The following is an 18,743-nucleotide window of genomic DNA, read 5'->3' on the forward strand; positions in this document are numbered from 1 at the left end:
GGGGAGGTGGATACTAGGGAAGGGGGTGGTCTTACCGCGGTTACCCAGAGCTTCTGGCTCCCCTCTGGGAAAGCAATGATGATTGGAACAGGGGAGCTGCAGATTCATGGCTGGGTGTAGAGAAGGTTTCCCTGAAAGTACTGTGGAGAGAACACTAGAGGGAGGAAGCACCACAACAAGGTCCGTGGACCGACAAGAGTTCTAAGATCAGACATTTCTTGATAACCGGCAATATACCAGAAGAGATCACTGGCAAACACAACATGCCAGGAGTTGAATAAATTTGTGACACGAAGCAAAGTTATTCCTATTGCTAGCGTCGTGACATCAGAAACACCATACTGAGTCACATCATATTCACCTATACTGTTTTCATTCAAGTGTTCGTAGAGCACCTACTATGCACCAGCACTGTTCTAAGAACTGAAAATACAGTAATGTGCAAGGAAATACGATAAATCTCTCAGGTAATTTACATTTGAATGCTAGAGGTGACTTCAACTTTTTCCATACACTGTGTGCAAGCTGGAAGGCGTGACTTTAAAGAGGGTGGACAGAGGGACATTCTGAGGAGGTGCCTTTTCTGTTGGCTGTTGAAAAACTGAAAAGGAGGTGCCCATTCCACAAGTGAATGGGTGAGGAGAAGCAAAGTGAATAAAGGTGAGAAGGCCCTAAGGCAGTAAAGAGCTGTCAGAACACTGATTTATGACTAGGCCCGGTTCTGCTCAGGCAGTTTTGTCAGAGAGCACTAATGATTCTGTGGTGAGACAGGGCCTCTGGGGACAGCCTTCAAGCTGAAAGCTACCTCGGGCTTATTCCTCCTTTCTTTCTGTTGTTATTGCTCATAGGACCAAAGAAAAGTGTAGGGGAGGGGAATTTCCTTCCAAAATATCATGCCCCGAAGATTCAGAACCTTTTGCCGCTATCTTTTCTTTGTCCACAGTGGTGCAATGTACCTGCACGTCCACTTCATTTACATGCTTATTGTGGATAGCAGGAGGGCAGTAAGATTACCAATATCATACTAGTAAGAGTAATGGCTGACATCTATCGAACGCTTATGTGTGCCAAGTGCCTCACATGTAGTAATTAATTCAGTCCTCAAACTAATTCTGAGATGGGGAGTAATGCTAACCCCATTTTTCAGATACAGAAACTGAGACAGAGAGACTTGCCCAGTTCATACGGCTAGTAAGTGTTAAAAATTGGCAGTGTGCCTGCAGAATCCTCATGTACTTATAACTAATGTATTCTACCCCACTTTTCTCCAGGAACGAACTGTAAAGAGAAAATAAATTCCAGGTATTAACTTTCATTTCATATGGATAGTTTGGATCTCCCTTAAAATATTACAAGTGTTTCTTATACCCTAGGTTTTCATTATTCTCATCATTACTAGTTCTCATCATTACAAATTCACCTAGTTTGATCCCGGGAATAATTACTTTTCTTGGGGGGGGTGTTAAGACCCCTTTTCTTCTCTTCTACCTCCATCCCTGTTTAAGCTTCTTTTCAGTCCTTTAAGCTCTTGCTAATATACTCAATCAATCAATCAGTCAATCAGTCAGCAATCAATCGATATGTTCTGCACCCTAGTTCTCAGTTTCAGCTCAAATATCTTTTTAGTTTGTTTCAAAATTTTATTTAAACTCCAGTTAGTTAACATTTAGTGTAATATGGGTTTCAGGAGTAGAATTTAGTGATTCATCACTTACATAACACCCAGTGAGCATCCCAACAAATGCCCTCCTTAATGCCCATCACCCATCCAGCCCATCATCCACCCACCTCTCCTCCAGCAACCCTGTTTGTTCTGTATCATTAAGAGTCTCTTATGGTTTGCCTCCCTCTTTTTTTTTTTTCTTTCCCCTATGTTCATCTGTTTTGTTTCTTAAATTCATTAAATACATGAGTGAAGTCATATGGCATTTGTCTTTCTTTGATTTATTTTGTTTAGCATAATACACTCTAGCCCCATCCATGTCATTGCAAATGGCAAGATTTCATTATTTTTATGGCTGAGTAATTTTCCATTGTATAGATATACCACATCTTCTTTATCTATTCATCAGTCAATGGACATTTGGGCTCTCTCCATTATTTGGCTATTATTGATAGTGCTGTTATATAAACTTAGGGGTGCACGTGCCCCTTTGAATCAGTATTTTTGCAACCTTTGGGTCAGTACCTAGTAGTGCAATTGCTAGGTTGTAGAGTAGTTCTATCAAATATTTTCTCACAATTCTGTCAATCCTCCAACTCAATCTCTTTCCCTATGTTTCCCCCACACACTTATGATTTATTGTTTTGGGTGCCAGAAAGTTTTGAGGATAGAATACCAGGCACTTGACTAAGTTCACTTTACCAGGTAATCTCACTTTTGTATGGGAGGCAGTTAGTATTTGTGCAATTAAAATTTGTCACTTAGGTAAATAACAAGCAATACATTTTATTGGGTGAAATTAATTGGGTGAATTTTATTTTCCTACTCATGAGTTTTCTTAGCCTTTATGAGCAATTTGTTAGTTTACTGGAAACTATTTAACACACTTATTAAATCAAGTAAAGCTAAAAAGATTATACTGTATATGAAAATAAGAAGTAAAATAGACTTCATTTTATAAAAACAACAAGCAATTCCAAATACTCTAAAAAAAGAAAAAAACCCCACAAAACTCTTTAGTTAATGGAAAAAAAGGGCTTTTCAGTAATTAATCAATTGATTCATTCATAATTTACCTGTTTTTAATGTTTAATTTTCTTTTTTATTTTTGAGAGATAGATAGATAGAGAGAGAGAGAGAGAGAGAGAGAGAGAGAGAGAGAGAGAGAATGAGCAGAGGAGGAGCAGACAGAGAGGGAGACACAGAATCTGAAGCAAGCTCCAGGCTCTGAGCTGTCAGCACAGAGCTGGACATGGGGCTCGAACTCACAAACCACGAGATCATGACCTGAGCTGAAGTTGGACTCTTAACCAACTGAGCCACCCAGGAGCCCCGATAATTTACTTCTTGTGCTTTTAAGCCAAATCTAAAAATTTTAAGAAATCACACAATGCTTTCTAAATTTGACTTATATATGAGAATGCCTTATAAGAAAACAAATTAGAGAGTTAAACATGATCATTGATTTTACTTCATTTATATTTCCAGTCAATATATACAGTTCATTTCAGAATATGAATAAGATACCTAACCTCATTCAACAGGTTTTACTTATTCGTTTCTATACGTGCTATAGGGCCCTGCACAAAATGACCAAAACACAGCAAAGCAAAACATAGGAAACATTCCTTACCTTTAAAGAAGACAAAATTCCCATCACTGTTTTCATAAACTGCATCGATACTAGGAGGCAAGCCCCGCCAGAAGTAAGTAATTTGCATGGGGTACCCATCCATCACTCTGTTGTTTCTCACTCGCCAAAACCACTGGTCCTATAAAGCAAGCAAAAGTATCTCTCAACAAACAGGCAGGCCTTCATGGCATTTCGCTGTGCAATGCTGTAACATTTCCAAAACTAAACTAGTGTCATTTTCACTGTCTCACATCAAAGCAAAGAAGCATCTAATTAACTTGCTTACAGTGATCACAGGTATTTTTGGAGTTAACCACCAAATCTCTAATCCACACAGTGTGATTAAAAGATAACATAAGAATATTTAACTGTAGCATTTTACATTGTCTCCAGGGTCTTTTAGATGGAAAACCAGAAGTAGCACAGGCAAGTCCCTGCCAGATTTGTGAATTAAGTCAGTTTTCCTGAATAAGAGAGCAGCATATGGATATGTATGCATTTATAGACATACACAAGATCTCACACCTAAAATGCTGGAGATGGAATAAAGAGGCCATCCTTCTTGATATGCCTACATTATACACATTCCCCCATGTAATTATAAATAGAGTCCTCTTTCACCTTCAAATATGTTCTGGTTTGGATGATGAATTATATGGTGACCCTAAATGAACAAAGTTATCATAAAAAAAATCATCACAGTGATTCCCATCTGGGTCAACTGCCTCTCCTATATACTCTCACAATATCCTGACTTCACTCAATCATAGCATTGGTCATTTTATATAAAAAGTGTCTACTCTTATCTCTAGTGAAAATACGTGACTTACCCCATAGCAAGTATTTATAAATGTTGTTGAATTAATCATTAGCTTGCACACAATATGTTTTGCCATAAATTCTTACTAATGGCAAAAAATTTTTCAAAAATGCTGTATTTGATTACATTAAAATATTTTCTATTGAAAATTTCAGAATAAGACTATTCAAAGTGCTTTAACATTGGAAAAACTAAGGATATTCTAAACTATGTTATTTTACTTTATTTCAAAATTTGTATTTACAGACAACATTTCAATTGGAAGTTATATATTTATACTTAGATAAGTATGTTTTACAAAAATACTTCCAACTCAAGTCTTCTCTGCTCTCCTTCCCTTACTTAGATATTAATAAGTGATTTATTATAGGGCTTTCCCAATCTTTTGGCTAATAATTGTTTAGCCTGACTAGATTTTCTAGGATTTGTCAGTTATTCATATGGTCATTCACACACACACACACACACACACACACACACACACACAATCAACTGAGGATTCTTGGATTTCAGGTGGTATGATAAAAATGAATTTTTCCCATCCCATCTAAATGAATCCAAATATAAAAATTTTCTTAGGATCTTTGGGTAATTGTACTTCATTCTAGCTATCCTGGGCTGTCTTCTCTACGGACGTTGTGATTTATAAAGAAGGAACTAGTTTAATTAACATCTCTAAGTTCATATCCTATTCCTGCTTTGTCTCTTAACAATGGTCATCCTGGTCAAGACACTAGTCATTGGGTTATTACAAACTAATAATTGACTCATAGTATAATTACTGTTTTAAACATAAAGAACTTTCTGAGGACCTGGCAGATTGGTTTTTATTATTGTTAAAATTGTATTGAAACTAGTTATCTTATTTTCCTTTACAATTTTGTTTACAATTTTAGTTCCTGCTCTTTGTTTCTTCTTCAGACTTCAGCCATATTATAGCTTTAGCCACACATCTCTTTCCTGCCAACAGGAAAGAGACTAACCTCTTATATTTAAGAGGTTAATATAAGAGATTAACCTCTTATATTTTTAACCTCTTCTTAATAATTTTTTTGGTGCCAGGTAGCTGGAATTAATACATATCTTGATTAAACAGACTTTAAAATCCAAAGTTAGGCCATGAAAAGATTGATTCAGGGACATATATGTGGGCATGAAGATCCAGGGCTTACTGCTAGTAGTATGTGAGCAGAAGATATTCTCATAATTTAAAAGAAAGCCAGCATTTTCATCTAACTACCACAAGAGCTTTTCATTAAAACTATGTCAATCTCCATATAAATTATTCTTAAATTCTATCTATCTATCTATCTATCTATCCTAAAATAATAAAGAAAAATGGCTAAATACCTACTGGACTCAGATAAAGAAATAACTGGCCATGGTTATTTATGGAACAATGAAATGGAAAGCTCTCTGAGCTGAAGGACAGAAAAACATCAGGGAAAAAGCCTGAACTGTATTCCAATTTTTCTCAGACAAGCACTTCACGTTGTTCTATCTCCTCAGTACTGAGACACGGCCATGGCTCTTTGGGACAGACGTACGCTGCTGTGTGAAGACAGGAACGTAGCCTCAACTTGCCACTACTATGGGGAAAAAAATGTAAATTCTGCCTCAAGATAGGCACAGTCCATTTGCAAACATTCAGAAGGTAATATGGAATCATAGGTGAGTTCAGAACGACTTCTCATTGACAGCAGCCTTGGCAGAGAGTTATATAAATTGCAGATATTCACGTTGTGCTTCTATTCCACTTATCCATGTCTTCTCAGAGTGGTAGAAAGCAATGGTACAAATAATTTGCCAAGCATTCTGTCACAGAGGATGTAAACATGTCACAGTCACTCTAGGTTGCCATTTCAGAAATGGGGCTTGCGAACGATTTTGTAGAAAGAGGATATTTAAAATGGTATTTAAGTCTCTATGCAAATTTCCCTTCTAAGTGAAACCTCCTCTCACCACACTACCTAAAACTGAATTCTCACACTCCACCCACCCACATGTGATTTCACTCCCCTCCTTTATTTTCCTGCACCATGTCGATCACTGTTTTAGCACAATGCATGTTGTATTTGCTGTTCATTCTCTCTCCACTAGAATATAAACTCCATGATGGCAAAGATATCTGTCTTTGTTCATTTGTGGTTTCCCGTTTCCACAAAAATGCCTTGCACATGGCAGAAGCTTACTAAATATTTCTTGAAAGAAAACGCGTTTATGGAGGAAAGGACCAAGTAAAGGTAAGTTATCCTTTTAGAAGTCAAAAGCTATGCAGATGTCACAAGAATACAAATGTTCTACTTGAATAGGCAGATGTTTAGTATATATTCCATTATTTTTAGAAAGGTATGATATACAAAGGTGTTTGAACCATGCAGGAAAGAAACAAACTGTTTCACCCTTCCAAACAATGTACGTTTTGTTTTGGTCTTTGGTGTAAGGGGAAAGAAAGAAGAATCACCGAGCTCTAAATCTGTTGTTTCTATCTTGCCACTGGCCTTTTTTTGGCTACAGCCCTTATAAAAGGGGGTGGAAGGAGTGGAAGTATACCCTAAAAATAATCAAAACTAGCACATGTGCAATGTCAACTTATAGAAAAAAATAGCACTTAAAAATTACCAAGGAGGAATTCCTAGTTAAACACCAATATTACACGTTAGCTACAAGTTTACACAGATTTTTTTGTTCCGTATAGCATGGGATCCAGGCAGACCACCTTGTTCACACAGATAACAAATACACAGAGTACTACAGGCTATATACCACGAAGCAATAACACACATGAGGAACTGGGTTTGCTTTTTTTTTTTTAATCCCCTTTAAAATTCTGTTTTTTTTTAAATGTTTATTTTTGACAGAGAGAGAGAGAGAGAGAGAGAGAGAGAGAGAGAGAGAGAGAACGTGAATGGGGGAGGGGCAGAGAGAGAGAGGGAGACACAGAATCGAAAGCAGGCTCCAGACTCTGAGCCCTCAGCATAGAACCCGATGTCGGGCTCAAACCCACCTCCCCCGACATCATGACCTGAGCCGAAGTCCAATGCTTACCTGACTGAGCCACCCAGGAGGCCCATATCTCTTTGTTTTTTTTTTTTAAATGTTTATTTATTTTGAGAGAGAGAGAGAGAGAGAGAGAGAGAGAGAGAGAGAGAAAGCATATGAACCAGGGAGGGGCAGAGAGAGAATCCCAAGCAAGCCCCATGCTCTCAGCACAGAACCTGATGCGGGGCTCGATCTAATGAACCATGAGATCATGACCTGAGCCAAAATCAAGAGTCAGACGCTTAACCATCTGAGCCACCCAGGCGCCCCTAAAACTCTGTCTTAATACAGGCATATTGTTTGCTGACAACTATGGAGAAAAAGGATCCTCCTGCTGTCTGAAGAGGGTGCTATTTTCAGACTTTTTAGAAACCAATTAGTAGACCTGATCTACTTTTACCTCTCTTCTGATACATAGATTCGTTATTTAGCCAACAACTTGATGTAAATCTATGAATGCCTCGTGTGTCTAAACTGAACATTACAGAAGGCATCATTGGTTCCTCAGCCCTCGCCTGCCACTGTGGGCTTCCTCCAGCCTTCACCTCTGAAATAGCATCTGAAACCTCTTGATTCCTTGCCATCTTCTCTGTCACCATCCTACTCCGAGCTGCCACTGTATTTCACCGAGATGACTGCGATGCCAACTCAAAGCTCCCGGTCTGTCTCCTCCTGCATCCAAAATGGAATTCAGACTGGGTCCCTGCCTCCAGCCCGTGCACAACCACTGCAGGTCCCTTTTGTGCTCATGATGTTTTAGTGACATCGGCATTGTTTCAGTTTCTGATAGAGGAAAGCTCTTTTCTTCCTTAAGACTTCTCCTATGCAGTTTTCTCCACTTTGAATGTTCTTTCCCTTCCTCACACACTTCATCCGATGAAGTGTGAATCATCTATTCATTTTCAGCTGAAATTTCCTTTGCACAAAAAGGTCTTACCTGCCCGCTGACTGAAATCAGGTGACCCTGTTATACTGTTTCATAGTAGTCTGTAATTTCACTTCACAGCACTTACACAATCTGTTGCTGTATTATCAATTTTAAAGTGGTACAGTCTTCCCCCTGCTCCACTGTGCTATATGCCCAAGTAGGGGCAGTATGTTTCCTTAACACTGAAGGATCAGCTTTGGGAGCTATGTCTGGCATATTGTAGGAGACCTACACACATGCTTAAAGAACAAATTCCTCTATTTTTTCATCAAACCGCCATAGGATGACTAACATATATCTGAGATTGTTCAAACCAAACTAACTTCTTAATAGGAGTATCAGACTATTTATTAAAATGATATTCTTACCGTGGAAACTCACCAGCTATGGGGGGGGGGGAACAGAGAAACACGTTTGTCTATACATATAGCTTTGTTTACAAGCAATCATGTACTGTTTCTGAGTGGCCTAGAGAGTGTCTGGGAAATCTGATGTCCAAAATGAACCTGGTACCTATGAAAAAAAAATCAGACATGTAGTAATAGTGAATGAGAGACAAAGTCATGGCAATAATAAGGGAAAGGGCAATTTATATGAATGTTTAAAGGGGAGAGGAAGAGGTGGTGGCTTCTGCTCTGTTGGTAGGCCTGTATTTCCTTCTCCTGCTTCTCAGGGCAGAATGAGATGTCTGAGACACCAGGTGAGTGCTCTCAACCCTGGACCCACCCTTGCTAGCCAGACTTACCAAGTGGTCTCACAGGACTGGAGGTTGGGAGGGAGCAGTGCATAGGAAATTATGGAATCTGGGCAAGAAGGAGCCAGCAATGAGTTCTGAGCCTTAGACAGACATCCAAATGTTTACCATCCTAAGCCACCGCTTGTTTGAAGGGGCAAGAGAAATGAAACGGAAATTTGAGAAAACGATAATTGATGGCCGTGCTGGAGTTACACAAAGGAAAAGTATGCTTTGGTACAGGTGCCCCATTCAACTGACCCACTGCCTTAGATATACTTCAAAAGCACACAGTGAAAGCAAATGATCACAATTTCTTATACAATTTAGTATTTAAACATGTTTAATAATGCCACATGCTTGACCAAGCTCATACATAATTACTGAATCTACCGGAATAAAAATTGATAATGATAAATGCCAATTATTAGATTAATTTGTTCACTGTTAGCAATGTATATTACTAAAAATCAGCCCATAACTTAGCTGCTGTTTTTTTAAAAAAGCTTATTATATTGAAGTAACTGTAGATTCACATGACAGCTATAACAAATAACAGATTTCTTATACTCTTGCCTAACCTTCCCAAATGATAACTCTTACATAATATCAAACCTAGGAAACTGGAGATTGATACAATCCACCAATATTATTAAAATTTCACATGCACTCCTGTGTACATGTGTGTATTTGTGTTTATTTTAGCATTGAAAGTGTATCATTACAATACAGAAATATGGGAGTTGCCACCTTAGCCAAGTGATCAAGATTTGTATCAGTCAGAAGGCAACTTTGATATTATGTGCCCCCTAATGTGATACATAATAGAGTAGCGAGGCATTGAAAGGCACAGAATCGTTTATGAAGCACACACAGATAGAAGTCAAACATGTTTAAAATAGAATGTAATTGAGCTTTTACACCTAACTTCTTCCAGTTCATAGGAATAAAGGAATAAGTTAAATGACATTTAAAGGAAGCAATCAAGCACATTCCAGAATGTGGCATGTTTACAGGAAAACTGGCCTGGTCTCAGCAAGAAAAAAAAAAAAAAAATCATGGGAAAAGCCTGGGAAGAATGATGAGTTAAATATCTAAATAGACCTGACAACCAAATGCAATGCATGGGTAATCCCTAGATCCTGTATATTTTTTAAAATGTTTATTTATTTTTGAGAAAGAAAGAGAGAAGGAGAGAGGGAGAGAGAGAGAGAGAGAGAGAGAGAGAAACAGAGAGAGAGAGAGAGAGAGAGAGAGAGAGAGAGAGATCCAGAGGATCCAGAGCGGGCTCCCCACTGACAGCAGAGAGCCTGATGCAGGACTTGAACTCATGAACTGTGAGATCTTGACCTGAGCTGATGTCAGACACTCAACTGATTGAGCCACCAAAACTTAGATCCTATAATTAAAGATGAAGTTTGATGATATCAACAACTTTCCTTCAAAGGTTTAACCAAAAGCTTGGGCAGTCATGTTGCATGGCTCACATACACACAGAAGATACAGGCAAACACTAACAGTTGTTAAATTTAGATGTTAAGTGTGCATGTATTCATTCTTCCAACTTTTCTGTTTTTAAAATTTTTCATAATAAAAAGTTTAGAATATACACTCATTTAAAAAACCTGAAAATACATAGGCAATTCCCTTATGATAAAATATTATTATATTCTCTTCATAAGTATTTGTGATGGCTAAATAGCATTCTGGCTAGCAAATGTAAGATTAGTAAGGCTCCATTCTAGCCATTTAAATTTGCTATTATAAATAATACTGCAACCAACACGTTTATGCTTTAAAAAAGAAACGAAACTATGTTCCGTGCCATTTAATTGCAATTCATGCTCCATTCAACAGTAACATATGTGAACTAGAAATGTAAAAATCTCACCTTATAAAACCATAAAAATATATTATAAAGTCATTAATTTGATTTTACACTAAACTATTGTATTCAAATTTACTGCCTGTACTGAGAATTGTAAAAGGTATTGTAGTATTTAAAGAAAGAGAACAAGGCCATTTACATTTAATTAGCTATATTTCTTTTTCAACATTGGGAAAGAAAATTGGAGGAAAAAAAATCTAAGGGATGCTTAATAGATGTATCTGGCAAAGACAATGCCATTCTGAGAAGTTTTCATTATCTTATCACAAGAGCTGACACAAACCGGATTTTGGTCTATAAACCTTAGGAGAAAACCTGTTCAAAGCCACCACTAAAATTCACTTTTTCGCCAAGGCAGGCATGAATTTCTGCAATGATTTTGCAAGCACAATTTTCAGGGCTCATCAGGCAAAGATGAACCAGATGTGATTCTGGGAGAAATAACGCAGCAGCACACCTTGACATGTCTGAAGAGGGGCAGAATATGCTATCCCCAAACGTGCCACTTCGGCATGCGGATATTTTCAGCTGAAGGCAATCAAGACCCAGCAGATTCAAGACAAAAATTCACCTCTCTCTTAACTACCTAAAAGAATTTAGATAGGGGGCCTGGTGCAAAAGGAGAGAGAACTTTTTATCTGAACAAGTTATCCAGAGGTAACTTTTTATCTGAACAACCAACACATATGGCAGGGCAAACATCTAATTACCAAATACCTGCTTTTCTTATGTCCTGTGAATGTCCCTCTTCCCCTTTGAAGAGGTCTCTTATTTTCATGGAGCTCTATACATATAGAATTAATTTTGTTCCCTCCTGTTAATCTGTCTTATGTCAATTTAATTATCAGATGAACCAAAGAACCTACAGGGGAAAAAGGAAAATTCTTCCACCTCTATGGGTCAAATCACTTTGGATAGTGTCTGCATTTTAAAAATGTTCGAAATACAGACTCACTATGATAGGGGAAGGAAGTAACATATTAACAGGTGACTCTTCTAAATCATTTCAAAATTCACAATTGTGGAATATTCCTTAATGTCTTGGACTATTTTCAAAGAAGAATCTGTGAGAATTAGCATCTGGATTTAGAAATGTAAATTATTTTAATAAATAAAATATATTTGTGTTTCAAAGGAAAGGAGATATGGCATTTGCGGAATATTTTGTTTACTACTTGTGCTAAATGTAGACAACACCTTTTATAGTCTCTAAATGGTAAAAAAAAAAAAAAAAATCCTTTGTTTTTAGATTAATTCATACTGAAAAATCTAGACACCCAAAGGTTACATGATATGTCAGCTATGGGCCACTCTTTTGTTAATTAGTATTTCTTACGTCCTGACATAAAGAATACTAACTTTTAAAACTTAGGGGCACCTGGGTGGCGCAGTCGGTTGAGCGTCCGACTTCAGCCAGGTCACGATCTCGCAGTCCGTGAGTTCGAGCCCCGCGTCAGGCTCTGGGCTGAGGGCTCGGAGCCTGGAGCCTGTTTCCGATTCTGTGTCTCCCTCTCTCTCTGCCCCTCCCCCGTTCATGCTCTGTCTCTCTGTCCCAAAAATAAATAAAAAACGTTGAAAAAAAAATTAAAAAAAAAATAAATAAATAAAACTTAAAAATCCATAATTATTCATCCATAATAGAACATACAGTAACATAAATATTTACAGCTTTTAATCCATTTATATATGTGAATAATGAATGGCAAAGAAGCGTTCGTGCGCCACAAATGTGGTTTGGTCCTAGAACAGAAAGCTCCGAGGTGAGAGAGAAAGATGTGTGTGTGTGTATGTTGACCCTGCTTTCTTTTTACGTCCTTACACCTTTGTACTTGTTTCTTCTTGCATTTACTCTTGTTCAGAAACCACTTTGTGATGGTTATGATGCAGAGAAGAACACGGTACTAAAAAATGTTTCATCACTACACTGCATTTAAGGTAAGGAGCCTCAAATTCCACATGTAATTGCACCGCACAGTGCTAGGACCTTTTGCTTCCTGGCTCCACAACCCCCCTTCCCCCAACACACACCTCCTTTGGGATCTAAGGATCATGAATATTGGCGGAGAGATCTAAATTTCAGTTCACATATCATATAATTAAGTGTTGAAAAATAGAAAAGGTTTCATTCCTCCCACTGCACTAGCAGTTTTAGCTTCCAAAAATATGAACTCTTTAAGAATGTACATTCAATCTAGAGGGGAGCAGAGGCAAACAACTAATTTCAAAAGACTGTGAAATGCTGTTGTTACTGCTGCCTCTGTGAAACAGAAACTACCACTTAGTGAATATAATGAGCCGGAAAACAGCTGTGTCATTAGCACACCTATCAAGAATTACCATCACTTTAGTTTTGACCTGAAGAAAGATGTTTCATTTGCAATAAAAACTATGTTCCTGCTGAATCAAGTATATGGCTATTTTTACTCAAGGTACATAGGGCGGTGTATTCAATTTCGTTTTTAACTACCCAATCTAAAGTGGTCTTTCCTCAATTTTTTTTCTCTCAACTCATCAGGTTTTATTTGCTTCACAATACCTATTGTTCTCTGGAATCATCTTTATTTGTTTGCTCACTTGTCTCTCATCAGAGTATGCACCTCAGCTATCTTATTCAAACATTGTATTCCTCAGCCCTGGAACAGGAGCCAGCATGGGGTGCTGAATAAGTGTTCAAAGATAGAGAAAACCAGGCAGTGGAAGACAGAAGACATATCAGCAAGTCTTTTCCTCAGTCTGGATGCAGGGGGACTGGTTGGTCAATATTTAGTTTAAGCATCCCCACGGAAAGGCTTCCTCAGGCCCTCTTTACTACCCCTCTAAGCATCGCACATCTACCAGCATACTTAGACTATTGCATGGAAATTATCCATCTGCCAGTTTGTTTCTAGGTGTTACTCTCCTTCCCATGAGTATCATTATCATTCTTTGCTTTCTCTCTGTCTCTCTGTCTCTCTCTCTCTCTTTTTAGACTTAATTCAAGCAAGCTTTACTACCTTGGGGGATATTTACTTAAAACAAAGCCTCTATTCTCCAAGGACTATTCCTGCCCTTTAGGTAACCTTTCTGTTTATTCTCATTGCATTTTGTAGAGCAGGGGCGGTCAGTATGCCAGGACACGGTCATGCCACGGAGGGTAGGAAAGAGACGGTTCATGGTATCACATAGGTATAATCAGAGGGTTGAGCTAGTGCTGTGGAGTATTATTATTTTTGGCTTCTTCTTCGAACACAAAAGGAAACTCACTGAGCTCAAAGAATGTGGGTAGTGCAGACAATCAGCAATAAAAATAATGCACTGGGCAGAAGCAAAGAGTCATCAACAGACTCCACTAAAAAGCTCTGAGCAAGTGCAGAGGCTTGGGGTGTGTAGGAGGGTGGGGGTGGGGGGCAAGGAAGGGCAGCTGATGCCCAGGAGAGAATGCGCCAGAGGGAAACGTCTTTCTCCTTTCAAAGGGACACAAAGTTAGTTGTCAACAAATTAGGAGTTTAAGGCCTATGTTGAATTAGAGGTTTGCTCCTAAGAGATAAGGGTAGATTGGGCAGAGAACTCCCAAGGAATTACAGAGCAAAAAACCCTGAAAGATTCCTAAGTGACTTTGTTTCAGGGTTCAGGAGCACTTGTTGCCATAACAGGAGAGACTGATCCTCATTACCATTGCCTAATTACTTTATGCTAATATACTCCTGAAAACATTCCTTCTGTTGCCAATGTTTTGCTGTGGTTTATTTACTTGAAAACGAAGGTCAAAAGGTAACTGCCCTTCCTTAAACTCAAAGGAAATCCTCAACAAACAACCTGATGTGCCATAAAATAGTGATGGAGTTCTCAGGCAGTCCGTGGGAAGTCAGATTATCACAATCATTAACAAATGGAAAGCACTATGCTACTGGTTCATTTCTATCAAGTGAAACAAATATGAATAAGCACTATCTGCTTACTTTTGAGGGGAAAAAAAAAAAGGAGAAAATTCTCCCAAATAAAAATAAGTAAATAACTTTCCAAATCACTCAGCCAAATAATGGAGCCCTTGAACAACTACTATGAAGCCAAATAATTTTTGAAAATTATTCTAAGTAATAAGGAGTCTCATGACAGAAGATTAAATATAGTATATAAGATTTGATGTTTTGACTAAATAAAGAAGTTTAACATGGTAATATTTTTGCATAAAAGAGATAAAATGCCTCTCACTTGGCTGGAAGATTTGTAAATTGAGAGAAATTTCAGAAGCTTCTGACAGTGAAGAGGTGAAGAAGGATGTGTTGACTGGGCTTTCACAGGAAAACTTTAGGGGTACTATGGAAAAGGAAGTTAGCACACATCATACCAAAGGAGAGTACAAAATAGTCTATGTCCCATCAGGTTAATGGTGATGATGGGCAAGAGAGGACATATCTTCTGGGGAGAAGAGGAAATGAGGTGTGAACACCAGAAGTGTAAGTGGCACATGAGGGTGGGTGGGTGCTCTAGGAGGGGTGGGATGGTAACTAAGAGTGGTAATTCTAGAACCAACTGCACAGAATGCAATATGAAACAGCAGCTTGATGGGGCATCCAATGCCAAATCAATAAAATAGAATATATAGGAAGACAGACATAGAAATGATGGAGGAAATGAAGTGAAAAGAAATGTAGAATTAGAAGCGTCTGACAGAGATTGTGCTATAGCTGGGGAGGGTTAGGAAAGAAAGCATTATTAGGATGTCAGGAGGGAAGCACCTTGGCAGTGTCTGGAGAAAAGAAGGAATTGAGTTAGATAAAACAGTAATTGGTAAATAAGGAAACACACATTCCGGAGTGAGGATTATCAAGTGAACAAAACAATATTGCAGATAATAAATAAATAAATTAGGTGTTAAAGACTGATAAAAATACAAGTGTCAAAAAAAGAGAAGATGGGTTTATGTAAAATACTTATGTGAAAAAATCCCTCCCTGCTCAATATAGCCTGTGTTTCAAGTGCACATTTATGCTATGCCCATTTAAAATTTGTCTGTTGGGGGATATTGATGAAAGTTCCAGGATAATTAAGACTATGTAATCCTGCCTGTATTTCTTCATGAGGATTCAAATTGACATGGAAGTAAGGAGCAAAACCTGTTTAGGTGAGCAACCTGATTATTTAGTTGAGCAAATTAATTTTTTTTTTCTGTCTTTTGCTTATATATGAAGACCAAAATAAATTCCTATTTATCTTTTATGCAACGTTTCAGAGCTTTTCAACTTTTCTTGAATTTTATTGTGTGGTTCAAAAAGAATTTGCAATTGTAATTAGTTTTACGGACATAATGAATATAGATGAATCTCACTTTCTGCTACATATTTATTCCTGAAAATTTCGTTATTGATTATTTTGTGAAGAAAACACCATTTTAATAGAACTAAAAGGGTTTAATATTTAAGTGAATGATGTTAAAGAAAAGAATCATTTTAGTTAAATCTTATACTCTATCCAAAATTAAATAAAAACAATATAAAGCCATTGTTATTGATACAGTGTTTCTAAATATTAGACATCTGTGCCTTAGATTTTGTATCAGGCAATATTTAGAGCATTATTTTCTGAAAGGAGAACTGAGTTAGCGAGCTATCTTCTGCATAAAGTGAGTGAGTTGGTGATATATGGTCCAGCTCATGTATCTTTTAGTCCTCAAACTCATTAGTAGAAATTATCCATTATTTGATAACAAAAATTACTTGCATATTCCTGTTATAACTAAAAATGCGTTCACAAGATATATTTTTATAGAACTTTACAAAATAGGCATTGCTTCATTCAATTCCAAAGCCAAAGTTGACAACTAGAAAAAAAAAAAAAAAAAGATGGCTTTGGGTAATATTTTAATTATTACTAGCTTTAGTGGTTTGAATAGGTCTCATATGATCTAGTTTATATAAAACTAATATGACTACCAAATGCCATTCTCAAGCATGTATATTTGAGTTCAGTCTGCCAAGCTAGAAGAAAAAACATAATCTATATTGTTTCTGGAAAATCTTGGAAATGAGAAAGTCTTTCTTCTTTTCTATTAACCTTACAAAATGCATTATCGCCTACAGTAACTTCACTTTGGGGCAGTAAACATTATTGCTTTCTTTTTTTTTTTGGACATTATTACTTTTACTTTCATAGCTGATTTCTATAGCATTATTTTTTAAGATTAGTAATAATCATAATTACATAAAATATTCATTAGTATGATAAAAATGAGATATTTTCTGCTGCTAATGACCAAAAAATAATATAGATTATTGCTTTGCAATATTTTTGTGCTATCATTCATTCATTCTTGTTCATGATTTCTTTTTGTTTTTCTTTCTTCCTTCCCTCCTTTCTTTCTTTCTTCCTTTGCGGGGGGGGGGGGGGGGGGGGGCGTTTAACAACAGTAATACCTACTTTTTATTCCGAAGATCTTTTCAGACTTTTTCTTCCTCAATCAGATTCCATCACTACTTTTTTCTTACTAGTCAGAAATAGCGGAAATTATGACCGTGAACACAAAACACATCAGAGGAACAGAGACTAATGCTTTTCAATTTAATAGCCTTTTGTACATTGTTCTGGTTCAGTTCTTCCCTATGTAGAGTATTGCACCATTACCTCCAAAGTCAAAGCGAGTAAACTATATTTCAGCCTGTGCCAAAGGAAAAACAAATGGGAAGTGTGGTGGCAGCAAAATGACTAAATTCATTATAAACATGCTGTGCTTGCGACATGCTTTTAACCAATAAAGTATAAATTAAGATATAAATGCTTCATTTTTACCTCTTATACTCCCAAAGATGTGGCTTCAGAATTTTAAGGAATTAATTAATTTGTATGGTCCGAAACACTGATAAATTATTGAAGATTAATTCTCTAGACCTGCTTTGTCAATATGGTAGCCATTAGCCGCATGTTACTATTTACATTTAAATTAAATTAAGTATAATTTAAAAATCAGTTCCTCAGTTGCACTAGTTACATTTGAAGTGCCTAATAGCAACATGTAACTAGGGGCTACTGTTCTGGAAACCTTATCTCCATAAAGCATTTTCAGCATTGTAACAAGTTTTATTGAACAGTGCTGCTTCAGTCCTTGACGAACATTGTGATTTTTTCCCCCACATACTGATTTGTTTCAAGGCTTTGGTATTGCCAATAAAATAAATTCTTAAATGCAGTAGTGGTCCAAGACTATACGAAAATGTTGAGTGAGACAATCCTAAGGCCCCAGTGTTTCTAGAGCCAATCTTTAGCAGAAACACTATGACTATTGATCAGGAACTTGGAATCTTTCTACAGCTTTGTTGGTAGAATCAGCTGAAATGCGAATTGTGGTATCCTAAGTAGAGGTGCCATGACTACAACTTTCAGCCATAAAACCTTAATGTTATTTAGAAGCGGGTCTAACTGAAATGTTATTTCCTCGTATCTTTGCATCGCTAGTCACTCTTGCTGTTTAAGCCTGAATGAAAATGTCACCTCTTCAGAAGATCCTTCAAACTACAGTATCCCCTTCCCACCTGCCCCAATGCCTAACATCTGTCATATTGCTCTGTTTCATTTTCACCACTGAATTTATTGATTGCTTCTATACTTATGTATATTTATTTGATTTTGAGTGTATCCTCCTCTATTCAAATAAAGCTTGTTGTAGGAGAAGGATTTTGTGATGTTCACTGCAATATCCCAGATCCTAGAAGGCTTCCAGGCAAGAGCAGGAGCTTATAAACATTTATCACACAAATAAATCAATGAATGCATTGGACAAGAGATGGAGATTAAAGTTATCCACGGTGGAAATGTGCTTTTGTAAAATATAAAGACATTTTTTTTTCCAAATAAAAAGTACATTTGCCCTTTTCCCCCAATTTAATCTTTATTATTAATATTTTCCAAACTTTATTTTGAAATGTAGTAACTTCAAAGTCATACTTTACACACAAAATTTTCCTTTATGGAAGTTAAGTAAGAAGTTAGCCTGTAATAGATGAGACTGGCCATCTGGAACAATAACCCACTCAGGAAATGGAGGGTATTTCTTGGGGAGCCTG

The 18,743-nt window shown here is 37.2% G+C and overlaps 1 protein-coding gene across 3 annotated transcripts in view; it reads right to left on the reverse strand.

Annotated features, from left to right (window-relative positions):
* MMP16 (matrix metallopeptidase 16) overlaps positions 1 to 18,743 on the reverse strand; it is a 310,239-nt gene that overhangs the window by 58,394 nt on the left and 233,102 nt on the right. For all 3 annotated transcript variants that reach the window (XM_019453413.2, XM_019453412.2, XM_019453411.2), the window contains exon 7: positions 3,297 to 3,435. In XM_019453413.2, the coding sequence (XP_019308958.2) occupies positions 3,297 to 3,435 (139 nt within the window). The remainder of the gene's footprint in view (positions 1 to 3,296; positions 3,436 to 18,743) is intronic.

Source organism: Panthera pardus, unplaced genomic scaffold (assembly GCF_024362965.1).
Source record: "Panthera pardus isolate Hobbes unplaced genomic scaffold, ASM2436296v1 HiC_scaffold_7, whole genome shotgun sequence".
Taxonomy (NCBI): Eukaryota; Metazoa; Chordata; class Mammalia; order Carnivora; family Felidae; genus Panthera; species Panthera pardus.